The 15,587-nt window shown below is 35.4% G+C and overlaps 1 protein-coding gene across 1 annotated transcript in view; it reads left to right on the forward strand.

The window, feature by feature from the left end:
- Dgk (diacyl glycerol kinase 1) overlaps positions 1–10,859 on the forward strand; it is a 29,820-nt gene extending 18,961 nt beyond the window's left edge. The window contains exons 14-18 of the mRNA XM_088273257.1: positions 559–714; positions 1,647–1,815; positions 2,967–3,035; positions 4,171–4,283; positions 6,358–10,859. Coding sequence (XP_088129383.1) covers positions 559–714; positions 1,647–1,815; positions 2,967–3,035; positions 4,171–4,283; positions 6,358–6,450 — 600 coding nt within the window. The 3' untranslated portion in view covers positions 6,451–10,859. The remainder of the gene's footprint in view (positions 1–558; positions 715–1,646; positions 1,816–2,966; positions 3,036–4,170; positions 4,284–6,357) is intronic.
- The last annotated feature ends 4,728 nt before the right edge of the window (positions 10,860–15,587 follow it).

Genomic DNA, 15,587 nt, shown 5'->3' on the forward strand with positions numbered 1-15,587 from the left:
TTTCCTCACTCATTTATTCCACATGTCCAAACCATCTCATCACACCTTTCTTGTGTTGAATGATAATACTTATCTCAGCCTTGCACCCTTTCCTTATATCACCATTGGAACATCTACCATACATGGTCTTGCCGCACTGAGAGATGGCATCCCGACTGCATCCAGTCTACTCTCATCCTTCCCAAACCATCCCAAGCCGCCTTCCTTAGTTTGCTGGATAGTGCTCATCTCAGCCTTGCACCCTTTCCTTATATCACCATTGGAACATCTACCATACATGGTCTTGCCGCACTGAGAGATGGCATCCCGACTGCATCCAGTCTACTTTCATCCTTCTTGGTTTGATGGATAATACTTATCTCAGCCTTGCACCCTTTCCTTATATCACCATTGGAACATCTACCATACCATGGTCTTGCCGCACTGAGAGATGGCATCCCGACTGCATTCAGTCTACTTTCATCCTTCTTATACCAATTCCATGCTTCACTTCCATACATTAGAGTTGGTACCAGGACTCTGTTGTGTATCTTAGTATATTTTGTGTTTAAATTTTAGGATGCCGCGATTTGCGTGAAGTTCCACGTCGAAAGGGAGAAGAACCCAGAAAAATTTAGCTCTAGGATGAAGAACAAGTTGTGGTACTTTGAATACGCGACCACGGAGCAATTCGCAGCGTCTTGCAAGAACCTGCAGGAACATATCGACATTGTGGTGAGTGGTATACGTCATTACGCTTCAAACGCCGCTTAGGGCAACACACAGTAAGCAATGGTCTCTCAGATCCACCAGTTCAATCATTCAAAAAACATAATTCTCAATTCAAATCTGCTCGCAGTCGGATGTGGTGCTAGTAAATAAGAACCGATATCTCAGTGACACGATTGAAGCTGTTATGTACTAAGATAAGATGGTTAGTAATAACTCGCTAGTACCTCGACTTTGGTTTATTACAAAGTATTACAACTAGCTTTAAGTGAGTTTCTAAGAGAGACAGATGTAGAATGCCTTTGCCAGACTATGCGGGTATGTCGTTGTCACCAATGTGTCACCAACATACCCACATTCTTTACAGAAGCCATAATCAATATGATTTATGATTTTTTAAAAATATTATTTGACATTTATGATTTCCTTAATATTTTTAATAATAATAATAATAAATCCCTGACCGCACCCCAATGGTGCATAGGGCACTGCTTCATATAAACGCAGTGTTATCTCGATCGATTACACATGAAGGAAAGGTGATCAGCCCTCCACTTCAGGTACCAGTCCAGTGTAATATTGAATAAATATTAAAAAATTTAGTGCGTCAAAATCATTGTTCACAGATCTAGGTTTCTCATCTACATAGGAGTTATTTTAGTTGAATTCAGTGTAAATAGCTTCTAAGTGAGATGGGGAAGGAATAATAGTTGATAATAAAAGAGATTTTTAGACCTTTTAGATACTAAGTATAAAATTGGGTAAACCTGTAATTTGATAAATGTCTAAAATTATAATTAAGGTCTACTAGAATTGCAAACAGATATGGCTTTCAAGGAAAATTTAAATGATTGCAATGGGAATATTCGTCTGGTAGGTTTGCTAACGTCTGGTGCAAGGTGATCACTTGATTGTTACCATATAGTCTCACTCCGCAGTGCGACGGAGTTCCTCTGGACCTCTCCAAGGGTTCCAGGCTGCAGGGCGTGGCGCTGCTGAACATCCCCTTTGCGCACGGTGGCTCCAATCTGTGGGGCGAACCACCTCCCAGGAGAAGAAGAAGAAGACCTCCTCCCTCCCCTATCACCCTGGCGCAGGCTGTTCAAGGTGGATATATTTTGTACTATCAAATTGAAATTGAACATATAAACAGAATGTCAGAAGACAGACTTCCACGTATCGCCCTCCAAGGCAACCCTGAAGGACGCAGACCCCCGGGCAGACCTCCGAAAAGATGGAAAGACAGCTGGGAGTCGACGTCCCAAGAGCGACATGCGGAGACACAAACAGATCCCTAGGATCTACAAAAAGAAGAAGAAGAAATTGAAATAGATTCCCTTCTCCTGCCATCTATGGGCGCTGTGTGAAAGGATCATTTTATTTTTCTATTTATATATATATATATATATATATATATATATATATATATATATATATATATATATATATGTATCTTATATATTCTATATCACAGTGAATGGTGCATTGTGATCAGTTATAGCAAATAAAAACCTTTTAGCGAAAGCTAAACTAGCTCAGAAGAATGTGCGATAAAACAATGTATGATAGATGTTCGAATAGTGAAATAAGGAAGGAATGCAAGGCTGAGATAAGCATTGTCGATAAAATTAAGAAAGCTGTGTTGAGATGGTTTGGACATGTAGAACGAATGAGTGAGGAAAGAACGGTAAAACAAATTTATGAGGCGAACGTAATTGGAAAAAGGAGCAGAGGAACCCCGAGAAAAACATGGCACGATCAGGTATGCCAAATACTTGAAAGTGGTCAGGTTAATCGGCGGATATGTATGAGGAGATGCATGAACGTGGAAGAGGCGAAGAATGTTTGCGAAGACAGAGTTCCAATATCCATAATGTATGGAAGTGAAGCATAGGAAGTGAAGAATGGTGTGAGAGATGGCATTCCGACTGCATTCAGTCTACTTTCATCCTTGTTTTGCCAACTCCATGCTTCACTTCCATACATAAGAGTTGGTACCAGGACTCTTTTATATATCTCGGTATATTTTCTGTTTAATTTTTAGGATGCCGCGATTTGCGTGAAGTTCCACGTCGAAAGGGAGAAGAACCCAGAAAAATTTATTTTTCCAACTTCACGCTTCACTTCCATACATATGATTGTATTCCATACATAGGGTTGGACTCTATACATAGGGTTGGACTCCATTGTGTACTGACAGTTTAGCTTTTGTTGATATAGCAACTTTCTAAATATTAAAATATATTTCTAATTTTCAGACATTGGTGACAAACAAATAGAAGTCATTGGATTAGAAAACTGTTTACATATGGGACAAGTAAGAACAGGTAGGATATATACAACCTTACTCTTTTCATTACACTAAGTTCTCATTATATTAAGTAGCAGAAAGAAGAAAAATTTACACTTTCGAAATGTGGTATTGGAGGCGCATGCTCCGAATCCCACGGATAGCTATACGCACCAACCAATGTCTGTACCCAATGGATTCTTCAGTTCTTTGGGCACGTTGCGCGTGGCAACGAGGATAGCCTGGAAGGACTGGTTGTGATGGGTAGCCTGGAGGGGAAAAGAGGGAGAGGACGATCCCCACAGGATGGACCGATGGAGTTAAGGTAGCAGCAGGCACCTCGGTGGTTGGAGCGCTACGTGCAGCGCAGGCAAGTCAACTGGAGAAGAGTCATTGCTTCCACAAGGGTCACAACCCTCAGTAATGAGGAATAAGACGGGGAAGAGTATCCAGTGTAAGGAGCAATACGCGTGGTCCATTATAAAGTGGTTCAATGTTATGTCCCGTTCAATCTACGATGTTGCTTGAATTTAAAAAGGACCAATTTTTATCAAATACGTCATCAACTGCCTTTCTATTATAACTATATAATATAACTGGAGAAGAGTCATTGCTTCCACAAGTATTAAGGAATAAGATGGAGAAGAAGAAGCACCAATATATACATACTGAGGTGAGGTATTTGGGGTCACCAAATGAGGTGAAGGTATTGTATGATGATGCGTGAATACATTGTGGGAGCGTGGTTTGCCCATATTGCACTGATTACGGGCACCCACGTCAACTATCTCCTCGGAGGTTGCAATTTATGTTAAATGAAAACATGAAAAGAATAAATACTCGAACTTACTTGAAATCCGCGTTTATTTGCGTGTCCGCCTCTGTAGTGTAATGGTCAGCACGCTCGGCTACCGTTCTGTAGGTCCCGGGTTCGATTCCCAGGGGGGTTCAAATAAATATAAGTGATTTTCCACTGTAATATTTATTCAATATTACCCTGGACTGGTACCTGAAGCGGAGGGCTGATCACCTTTCTTTCATGTGTAAAAACGATCAAGATAACACTGCGTTATATGACGCAGTGCCCTATGCACCACTTGGGTGCGGATAAGGGTTTTATTATTATTTATTATGTATATGCAAAGTAACGAGAGAAATGGAATTGATTCCAGGGCTCAGAGCGTCAGGACAGAGGTTGGCCCAGTGTAAAGCTGTGACCATAGTCACCCGGAAGACCCTCCCAATGCAGATAGACGGGGAGCCATGGATGCAGTCCCCCTGCCAGGTATTACATACATTGTCATTTACCCTTACGGTGCTGAAAACTACCGCGTGCAACGGTGATACGTATTTTGTACACCATATGAAAATGTGATTTCAAAACCGAAAAATGTGCATGTTTATTATAACTGCAGACAGTTGGTAGAATTCCATATTGAATTGTTGGGTAATATATCCAAAATAAAAAAGGTTTGTTGGATTGAATTCTATATTTATTTATGTATATGTTAATACGTGACGCGTTTTGTCTTCTTAGGACATTATCAAACACCCAAGAGAGTGTAAATAAATGTAGAATTCAATCCAACAAACCTTGTTTTATTTTGGATATATTACCCAACAATTAAATGTGCATATTCCTAATCGTTGCTTTACTGACCATAGTTGAAGTTAAATGTAACAATTTTGTAGTGTTAGCTCCGGTAAGTATTTGAAAACGAGATAAAAATACATTGCAAGTGGCCGCAATAGCTGGCGTAGCGGCACAACTGCCGCGGCGGACGACCTGCGTGATTCTAAACATGATATGAAGTGTGCATATACACAAAGTGCGGCACGCATCCACACACTGGGAAATGTTTGTGTATTGGCGATTCTATCCCCGATTTTTTTCAACAAATTATTTATTTCCGTTGTTGCTAATGAATAAATTTATATTATAATACTTTTGTGTAACTAACTAACCATCACGCCGCTTCTCCTCAGGGGTAGGCAGAGAGAATAGAGCGCCACACCACTCTCTCCTTGCAAACATTCTTCGCCTCTTCCACGTTCATGCATCTCCTCATACATACCCGCCGATTGTTACGACTCCTAACCTGACCACTTTCAAGTATTTGGCATACCTGATCGTGCCATGTTTTTCTCGGTCTTCCTCTGCTTCTTTTCCCACTAACATTCGCCTCGTAAATTTATTTTACCGTTCTTTCCTCACTCATTCGTTCTACACGTCCAAACCATCTCAACACACCTTTCTTAATTTTATCAATAATGCTTATCTCAGCTTTGCATTCCTTCCTTTCACTATTCGCACATCTATCATACATCGTTTTGTCGCACATTCTTCTGAGAGATCGCATTTCGACTGCATTCAGTCTACTTTCATCCTTCTTTTGCCAACCTTGTGCACTGCCAGTTTTGTGCTTTTTTTCCGTTGTGCACTGCCAGTTTAGATTCCGCTGATAGGTTTTTATTTGCTATAACTGATTTCAGTGCACCATTCACTTTGTTCCCAGCATTCACTCTCCTTTCTATGTCTTTGTATTTATGTAATATATAATAAATATGTAATATATATAACACAAAAATTGTGAGCCCGTATCTATTATATTTTATATTGATATTCTCATTTTCAAAGCCAAGTTGTAGGAAATGCATATCACCGGGAAGGAAACATTAATTGATTCGGCAGTCACTTTGTTGAATGCAATGTTTGTTTCTAATAACCCCATATGAAGAAAGTATATTAAAAAATAAAAATTTTCCCAACATTTTGAGTGTTTCCAAATACTTGTTCACAAAATCTGGATCATCTCCAATTACAGAGATAATTAATATAAGAGTTTCTGCTTAATAAAAAGCTTCTTTACATCTCACCAAATAGATGTCTCTATTGAAGTTCTAGTGATTCATGAACAAGGTTTCTAAATTGGTTCATATATATAGAACTTCCAAGAATTTGAGTAGTGTGGTTGTCAATAATGGGTAGAATTGGTGAATGTTACACGTGTGTAAAGTGATCACTTAAACCAGCCTATGACGGTCGTTAGCCCCGTAAATGCCCAGACTTCCATATTCTTCTTCATCTTTGATGAGATGTCAAAAAATTATATAATTTTTCCCAGTTTATAAAACAATTTTTACCATTTCAATTTTCGTAGACATATCGTGAGTTGCATGACTCATGTAGGTCTTGGCAGTGAGCTGTAATACAGAGGGAAGTCACAATAGACCTAATATGGTCGCGGTGACATAGGGGATGCAAGATCCCTTGCCCCTCAAAGGAAAAAAAGGGTTGTTTTAGCGTACGTCATACATTACCGTAAACCGTGTTAACATGTCTTTTTGTTCAATTTCAGATAAATATCACACATCGAAATCAGGTACCGATGCTCATGGCGCCACCTCAGGAACGAAGTAAAGGCCTCTTGAGATTCCTACCACACTGTTAGCGGACTCTTAAGCTAATCCAAACGATATTTGTGTTCAGTGCTTCATTAAATTATAAAGGATATAATATATACATTTAAAATATAATTAAAAATGCATACGCTTATTAGACTCTAGACTATTTAAGGTATATAAAACCCTTATCCGCACCCCAATGGTGCATAGGGCACTGCGTCATATAAACGCAGAGTTATCTTGATCGTTTACACATGAAGGAAAGTGATCAGCCCTCCGCTTCAGGTACCAGTCCAGGGTGATATTGAATAAATATAACAGTGAAAACATCACTTATATTTATTTGACCCCCCCTGAGAATCGAACCCGGAACCCCGGAACCTCTAAAGGTAGCCAAGCGTGCTGACCATTACACTACGGAGGCGGACAGAGGTATACATATAAATATATATTGGATGGCTTGACTCTGGCCAATGTGTGTACCCGACGGATTCTTCAGTTCTTAGACAAGATCTAGAAAGACCGGGGAGTAACGGCACTAAGATAAAGCTTCTCAGGAGTTTGGTCCATTCCATTTTTCTGTATGCTGCGGAAACTTGGACCATAAAAGCAGCAGAAAGAAGAAAAATTTACGCTTTTGAAATGTGGTGTTGGAGGCGCATGCTCCGAATTCCATGGACAGCTAGATGCTCCAACGAGTCCATTCGCCAGGAGTTACACTTGGATGGCTTGACTCTGGCGACGGATTCTTCAGTTCTTTGGACACGTTGCGCGTGGCAATGGGGATAGCCTGAAACGGCTAGTTGTGATGGGTAGCCTGGAGGGGAAGAGAGGGAGAGGAAGATCTCTACACGATGGACCGACGGAGTTAAGGCAGCAGCAGGCACCTCGGTGGTTGGAGCGCTACGTGCAGCGCAGGCAAGTCAACTGGAGAAGAGTCATTGCTTCCACAAGGGTCACAACCCTCAGTTATGAGGAATAAGACAGAGAAGAGTATCCAGTGTAAGGAGCAATACGCGTGGTCCATTATAAAGTGGTTCAATGTTTTGTCCCGTTCAATCTACGATGTTACTTGAATTTAAAAAGGTCCAATTTTTATCAAATACGTCGTCAACTGCCTTTCTTTTATAGCTAAGAAGTAATCGGCTTGCGTTTGCAGTCCACACAACCCCACGGTGCCCAACGCACCATATTTTATTTAGTTAAATGGGTCAGTAGATATCGCTCATAGTAAAAACGTCAGGTTTTCTCTGAAATATGGCTGTTTAGACCATAGTTGTATGTAACTACCATACCAAAAGAATAAAGTCATTGGAAATTACCATATTAATGGAGGACAGTTGTAAAAAATTACCGTAGCAAAAGGCCAGAGTCAACGGGGTGGGGGAAATTACCGTACCAATGGACCATAATTGAGAGAAATAACCGTTCTAATGGAAAATAGTTGGGGGAAATTACCGTAGCAATGGACTATAGTTGTTGGAATCTACCGTACTTATGTACTTTAGTTGCGGGAAATTACCAAAGAACCGGAGTTGTAGGAAGTAACTGTAGGAAGTACTAATGGACCAGAGTTGAGAAAATTAACTAACTAAATTACCAAAGAACCGGAGTTGTAGGAAGTAACCGTACTAATGGACCAGAGTTGAGAAAAATTACCATTGCAAAAGCCCATAGTTGAGAAAAATTACCATACTCGTAAAAGAAATTCATTTGTAACTACCAAATACGGAAGATGTACACACAATCTGCTAATTAGGTACCCAAAATTATTTTTAATTAATTTTAATGTACATACATATCTCACAAACGATTTTCTTAAATAAAATTATATATAGTTAAAAAAAAAAAACGCTTTTGTACTAGAATTTAATGTAACAATAGGTCTTAAACTTACAATACGGTATTTTCACAGAAAAAGCATTAAATACAGATATATCACATTGCATACTAGGTCATTTTGGGCACTACGAAATCCGTGACTTAGCAGTTGTCGCGTTTTATTACCAGCAATACCAATTCACATGCTTGTGCGGAAGGAGCTAACTGCTTCTTTAGGTAGAGGGGTGTGGGCCAACGATTGTGTCGTCTTTTTTTAAAAAACAATTCAACGAGATGTCGTTTTGATATGCTTTTATTATGTGACTCCCAATTTTTTAAAAGACGCTATTATAATTAAAATCCATACATTTTATAATTCTGATTGGCCGATGAAACTTTGCGATTCATAGAGTATAATGTTATCAGTGTTCCTATGTTTTAAAAATATTGTATCTTGTCGTCTTCAGGGATGGATATGAGTACATATCCATCCCTGAAGATGACGAGGTGCTTGTCGAAAGCGGTTGAAAAAATGTATCAAAAATAAAAGTGGCTAAAAATGAAATTATAGTTTTATCTTATACAGGTACAATATATATTGAACTGATATGTAGTCTGTTTTTTTTGCGCGGAATTGTTTTATTTGACTTTAATTGATTCGGCAGTCACTTTGTGGTAGTATCTATCAATTTTTCATTTAAATTTACTCGGTAAATATCACTATTTCTCAAAATCTACTGTGACACGTGTTTCGATGCATTCCGCATCATTTTCAAACACCGTATGTGAATACAGCATTTTTAATTGTACCCTACTTGTTCACAAATCTGAATTATCTCCAATTATAGGAGTTTTTATATTATTTTTTTGACATCTCAACATAGATGAAGAAGAATATTCCATATTCTACATGTCATAAGTATTTGGACACACTCAAAATGTTATAAATAAATGAACTGGTCAAATTATAAGCTAAAATAATAAAATGAAAATGATATTTTCTGGCGTTTCTCGTGTGTGTGATTATAATCCAGGATTCGGACTTCACATACAAATTAAAGAGTTTCTGCTTAATAAAAAGCTTGTCTCGTCCCATCATAGGCGTCTCTCGTGAAGTCTATCAAGTTCGAAAAACTATGTATCGAGATAATTCAATACATATATCCAAAAGTTCCAAGAATTTGAGTAGTGTGGTTGTCAATAATGGGTAGAATTGGCGAATGTTACAAGTGTGTATGCCAGACTATGACGGTCGTAAGCCCCGTAAATGCCTAGACCTCCATATTCTTCTTCGTCTATGTTGAGATGTCAACAAAAAATTTGATTGATATCTCAAAATACCATAGATGTGTCTCAATAGATTTCAAGCCAAAGTGGTATTTACCAAGTAAAATTTAAATTGAAAATTGATTGTTTGGTTGTGGTCCTGTAGTTTCTTGGTTCGAACCCACTCTACCACAATTTGATACCTATTTCTAATAATGAGCTGCTTAGGCTCACAGAAATAGTATGAAATTGAAATATTTGTGTAAATAATAAAAACACAAATATTTCTCTTTAATTAAGCAAAAAAATGGATATTCATACATTACATATCGCTCACTCCTTTCAAGAACGTCATAAATCAAAAAACTTGATTTTTCAGGAGAACGTTTTTAAAGTTTAAAAATTTAATACAACGTTTTAAAAATAAATATCAAGCCACTTATTGAACCTTTAACTGTGCAACAGATCTTTTTAGGTAAAGCCTGAAGGTTTTTTCTCCATTTGAAAAACATTCAGTATATTTAAAAAAATAGCTAAACAATACATTTTCTTCAAAATGCAAAAACAACACTTTCTGCCCTGTAGCGGGTAAATATTAAGTTTAAAATATGCTTCTTTTGCTGGGATATAGTACATTTTCTCGGCATTCCGAAAACATGCACAACTGAAAATTGACAATTTTTGATTTATGACGTTCTTGAAAGGAGTGAGCGATATGTTACCACAAAGTGACTGCCGAATCAATTAACGATAAATAAAACATTTTAAATTTAATTTTAAAAATATATAAATTTGTATTTGGATCAGTGTAACGTTTTTTAAACGTAAAAACGAAATATGTATAAATAAATAATTAATAAAATTATTAACACTGGCTAACAATGATTTTGTAACAGAAATTTGGATGACTGATTTGGACTAAGTTAATCGTTCTTATTCAAAGTCTATAAGGTGACAAGCTTGTATCACGTCAAGTTTTGATGTTACAGCCATATTATTGTTTGTATGGACCCCATACGTTGAAACCGTAATAGTGGTTGGTATCTAGACATGCTTTAGTCTAAGGTCTAAGGGATTCAAAAAAAGTATTGATAATTACGGAGTAACAGTCGAAATATATTAACTTATTAATATCGAATACAATAGCATTATATGTTTATATATCGCTCACTCCTTTCAAGAACGTCACAAATCAAAAATCTTGATTTTTCAGGAGAACGTTTTTAAAGTTCAAACATAAAATACAATGTATAAAAATAAATATCAAGCCACTTATTTATCTTATCTTTTTAGGTAAGACCTGAATATTTTTTCTCCATTTGAAAAATATTTATCATATTTAAAAAAATAATCAAACAATACCTTTTCTTCGAAATTCAAAAATAACACTTTCTGCTCTGTAGCGGGTAAATATTAAGTTAAAAATATGCCGCTTTTGCTGGGATATAGTACATTTTCTGGGCATTACTAAACATGCACAACTCAAAAATGACGATTTTTGATTTATGACGTTCTTGAAAGGAGTGAGCGATATATTTACATTAGTCAATATCAGAATTGAAAACATCCATAGCTAAAAAATACGACGTGCTACATTTTTTTGCTTTCGTTTTTGAATTCAGCTATGCAAAGTGCATAAAGATCAGGTATTTTCATACCAGTTACAAAATAAAAGTTGTAAATTGTTGGCCAGTGTAATGTATTTACCATATACTAGATATAAGTAGCTAAATATATATGTATATGCATGTAATATGCATTTTTTGTATTCAAATATGTATTTAAATATGATATTTAATAATGCCGGCCAATGTACAGGATGTTTATTGCAGTGTTATAAAGGTATATCGTAGTCATACAGGAGAAAGTGACGGAGTGCATTTCTTTCAAAAATGTCATCATTGGCTATTTGATATCTTACTAGCTAATATTGCCCTGAAAAAAATCCCAAAGGATTATAAACTTGGAAGTATAATATATTGACTTCTTAGAAATGACTAGGTTAGGAGTCGTAACAATCGGCGGGTATGTATGAGGAGATGCATGAACGTGGAAGAGGCGAAGAATGTTTGCAAGGACAGAGTGGTGTGGCGCTCTATTCTCTCTGCCTACCCCTGCGGGGAAGCGGCGTGATGGTTAGTTAATTTTTATTTTTTTTTATTTTTAGAAATGACTAACTGCATTGATGTTTATTTTGTTGCCAATCAAAAGTGATTTAAATGGCCCTCCTGAACATTTTAAGTTTTGTTAGTAGGTCACTTTTTCCTGTATGACTGAGATATATATATATATATATATATATATATATATATATATATATATATATATATATATATATATATATATATATATATATATATATATATATATATATATATATATATATATATATATATATATATATATATATATATATATATGGTATATTATGTGTCGTGTAGCTAAGCTGAATATAGAAATAATTTTAAATACATCTGGAATTCGGTGTCTGTATCATCTCATATTCTCACTTAAGGATATATTATGACTTTTAATGCTGTCCATAGCTGATGATGGTTTTGATGCTTGGCCGTTGGTCTAAACGTCATTGGTAATTTGGCCGTTGGTCTAAAGACTGTTTGTCTAAGGATCGTTAAAGGCTGTTGGACATTTGGCCGTTGGCCTAAAGGCTGTTGGACATTTGGCCTTTGGTCTAAAGGCTGTTGATCTAAAGTCTGTTGGACGTTTGGCTGTTTGTCTAAAGACCGTTGATCTAATAAAGGCTGTTGGACATTAGGCCGTTGGACATTTGGCTGTTGGTCTTAAGACCGTTTGTCTAAAGGCCGTTGGTCCAAAGGCTGTTGCTCCTAAGGCCGTTGGTCTAAAGGCCGTTGATCTAAAGGCTGTTGGTCCAAAGGCTGTTGGACATTTGGTAGTTGATCTAAAGACCGATTGTCTAAAGGATGTTGATCAAATAAAGGCTGCTGGTCTTAAGGCTGTTGGACATTTGGCCGTTGGTCCAAAGGCCGTTAAGTGAGGGATGAGACATTTCGAATGGCCTAAAGAAATATGTATAAATATATATTTATATTTTTTTTTTTTTTTTATTCATTTAATATATTTACATTTTTATTTATAACATAATAACATTTGAATCATTTATACATATGTAGAACTTTTATATTTCGATTCGCTGTGCCTCTCCATAAAAGAGTCTGTGCTCTTGTGCTTGGAAAGGGACTTACACTCGTGGTTTAATGTTATATAATAAAAGATATAATAGTTTTTTTAATATATATATATATATATATATATATATATATATATATATATATATATATATATATATATGTGTGTGTGTAAAACAGCAAATTGAATGGAAAACACCAATTTTTTAGATGAAAAATTATTTTAAAGTACCTATGTAATGTTAAATGCTTTTTGTACTGCATGCGAAAAAGCCGTCCAATTTATTTATTTATTTATTTTTAAATTATTATTACTGTCATATTGAATTACCCTCTAAATTAAGCATTGATAAGAAAAACGAAGATACCAAACCGTTTACAACTGATATAAATTTAAAATGTAGGTATCTAAATACATAGCAATCATTTTAGTGCTAAATTTTTTAAGTACCAAACATTTTTAGTGCCTTATTTTTTAAGTGCTGAACAAAATTTTAAGTGCTTAACTTTTTAGTGCCAATTTTCTAAGTACCAAACTATTTTGATGTTTATATTTTTAGGATATATTTTTTTAGTGCAAACTTTTTGTAGTGCATAACAGTTTTAGTGTTAAACTTTTGTTACTACTAAACCTGTAGTGGTAAACGTTTTTAGTACTCAACTTTTAGTGAAATTTTCCGTTCCAATATCAGTCCTCAACTTTTTAACGCTGTTTTTTTGGAGTACTCTACTTTTTTAGTGCAAACTATTTGTGAAATTTTAAGTGCTATACTTTATATGGCTAACCTTTTTTTAGAACAATCTTTTTGTGAAATTTTTAGTGCCAATCTCTCAGTCCTATCTTTTTAATGCTAATCTTTTTGAGTACTCTTCTTTTTTTAGTGCAAACTATTTGTTAATTTTTAAGTGCTAGAATTTTATGGCTAAACTTTTTTGAGTGCATATTAATGTGAAATTTTTAGTACCAATTTCTCAGTCCTCAACTTTTTAACGCTAATATTTTTGAGTACTCTACTTTTTTAGTGCAAACTGTTTGTGAAATTTTAAGTGCTAAACTTTTTTTAGTGTTAACTTTTTTATGCTAAGGTTGTCATTCTTAACACTTTTATCTGAAAATGATAAAAAAAACTAATTCATATTTAAATCACAGTGCAGATAAAATCCTCACAAGGGTAGGCAGAAAGAATAGAACGCCACACCACTCTGTCTTTGCGAACATTCTTCGCCTCTTCTACATTCCCTCATACATAACTTCTGTTTATTCTATTTTCTCTCTTAACCTTTGCAGAAAGAATAGAACGCCACACCACTCTGTCTTTGCGAACATTCTTCGCCTCTTCTACATTCCCTTATACATAACTTCCGATTATTATTTTTTCTCTTTTAACCTATGCAGAATCCAAATCCAACAAAACAAAATGTAAAATTTGCTAGTTACCCCTTTTGTGCCTAGTACATTTACCATGTATATGATTATAAAGTAATTCTTATCAGTGGATTTTTAATATGTGTTCAAAATATATGCCATGTATAAAATATAGTCTATTTAAAGTAAGTTCGAATAGAAATTGATGCTTTAGTAGTATTATAAACATATTTCTGTATGAATGCCATAGCTACGTTAGTGTAATTCATGTTTCTGTTAAGATGCCATTGCTACATTAGTGTAATTCATGTTTCTGTTACAATGCCATGGCTACATTAGTGTAATTCATGTTTCTGTTACAATGCCATGGCTACATTAGTGTAATTCATGTTTCTGTTACAATGCCATGGCTACATTAGTGTAATTCATGTTTCTGTTAAGATGCCAATGCTACATTAGTGTAATTCATGTTTCTGTTACAATGCCATTGCTGCATTAGTGTAATTCATGTTTCTGTTATGATGCCATAATTATATTAGTACAATTCATGTTTCTGTTAAGATGTCATAGCTATATTAATATAATTCATGTTTCTGTTAAACTTAATGTCTGTAAATGCCATAGTTACATTAGTAAACTTCATGTTTCTGTCAAAATGCCATACCTACATAAAGATATTTCATGTTGCTGTTATAATTTATGTACGAGTATGTTAGCTATGGCAACTGCCATAGTTACATAAGTGAACTTAATGTTTCTGTCAAGATGCCTTAGCTACATTAGTGTAATTCATGTTTCCGTTAAGATGCCATTTCTACATTAGTGTTATTCATGTTTCTGTTATGATGTCATAGCTATATTAGTACAATTCATGTTTCTGTTTTGATGCCATCGCTACATTAGTGTAATTCATGTTTCCGTTAAGATGCCATGCCTACATTAGTGAACATCATGTTGCTGTTAAACTTAATGTATGTTAGCTATGGAAACTGCCTTAGTTACATTAGTGAACTTTATGTTTCTTTTAAGATGCCATAGCTACACTTATGTAGTTTTATGTTTCTGTTAAGATGCTATGATTACATTGAAATTTACTTCATATTATTGTATAAATGCCATCGCTACATCACTCCGTATTTCAGAAATCTATTTGCGCCATTGTTACATCTTTGTGCATATCAGAATTGTTATATTTGTTTGTATTACATGTCCGTATTGACAGTTTGTTATATTTATCTGATAATATCTGTGTATTTACCACTGTTTCATCATTGTATATATCAGATGTAAATATGTTACTATTACATTGTTGTGTTTACATCAGTTGTCAGTAAATATGCCACTGTTACATCGTTTTGTATATCAGATGTCAGTATGTGTGCCAGTATTACATCGTTATGTATATCAGATGTCAGTATGTACGCAACAGTTACATCGTTATTTACACATTTAATGTCAGTATAGATGCCGATTTTACATTGTTTTATATATCAGACGTATGTATGTATATTACATCTATCTATTCGTATACTATAGCTACATCATATTTCTTTTAAAAACCACT

This window comes from Brachycentrus maculatus, unplaced genomic scaffold (assembly GCF_059751285.1).
Source record: "Brachycentrus maculatus isolate JH-2025_06_01 unplaced genomic scaffold, ASM5975128v1 h1tg000563l, whole genome shotgun sequence".
NCBI classification, from domain to species: domain Eukaryota; kingdom Metazoa; phylum Arthropoda; class Insecta; order Trichoptera; family Brachycentridae; genus Brachycentrus; species Brachycentrus maculatus.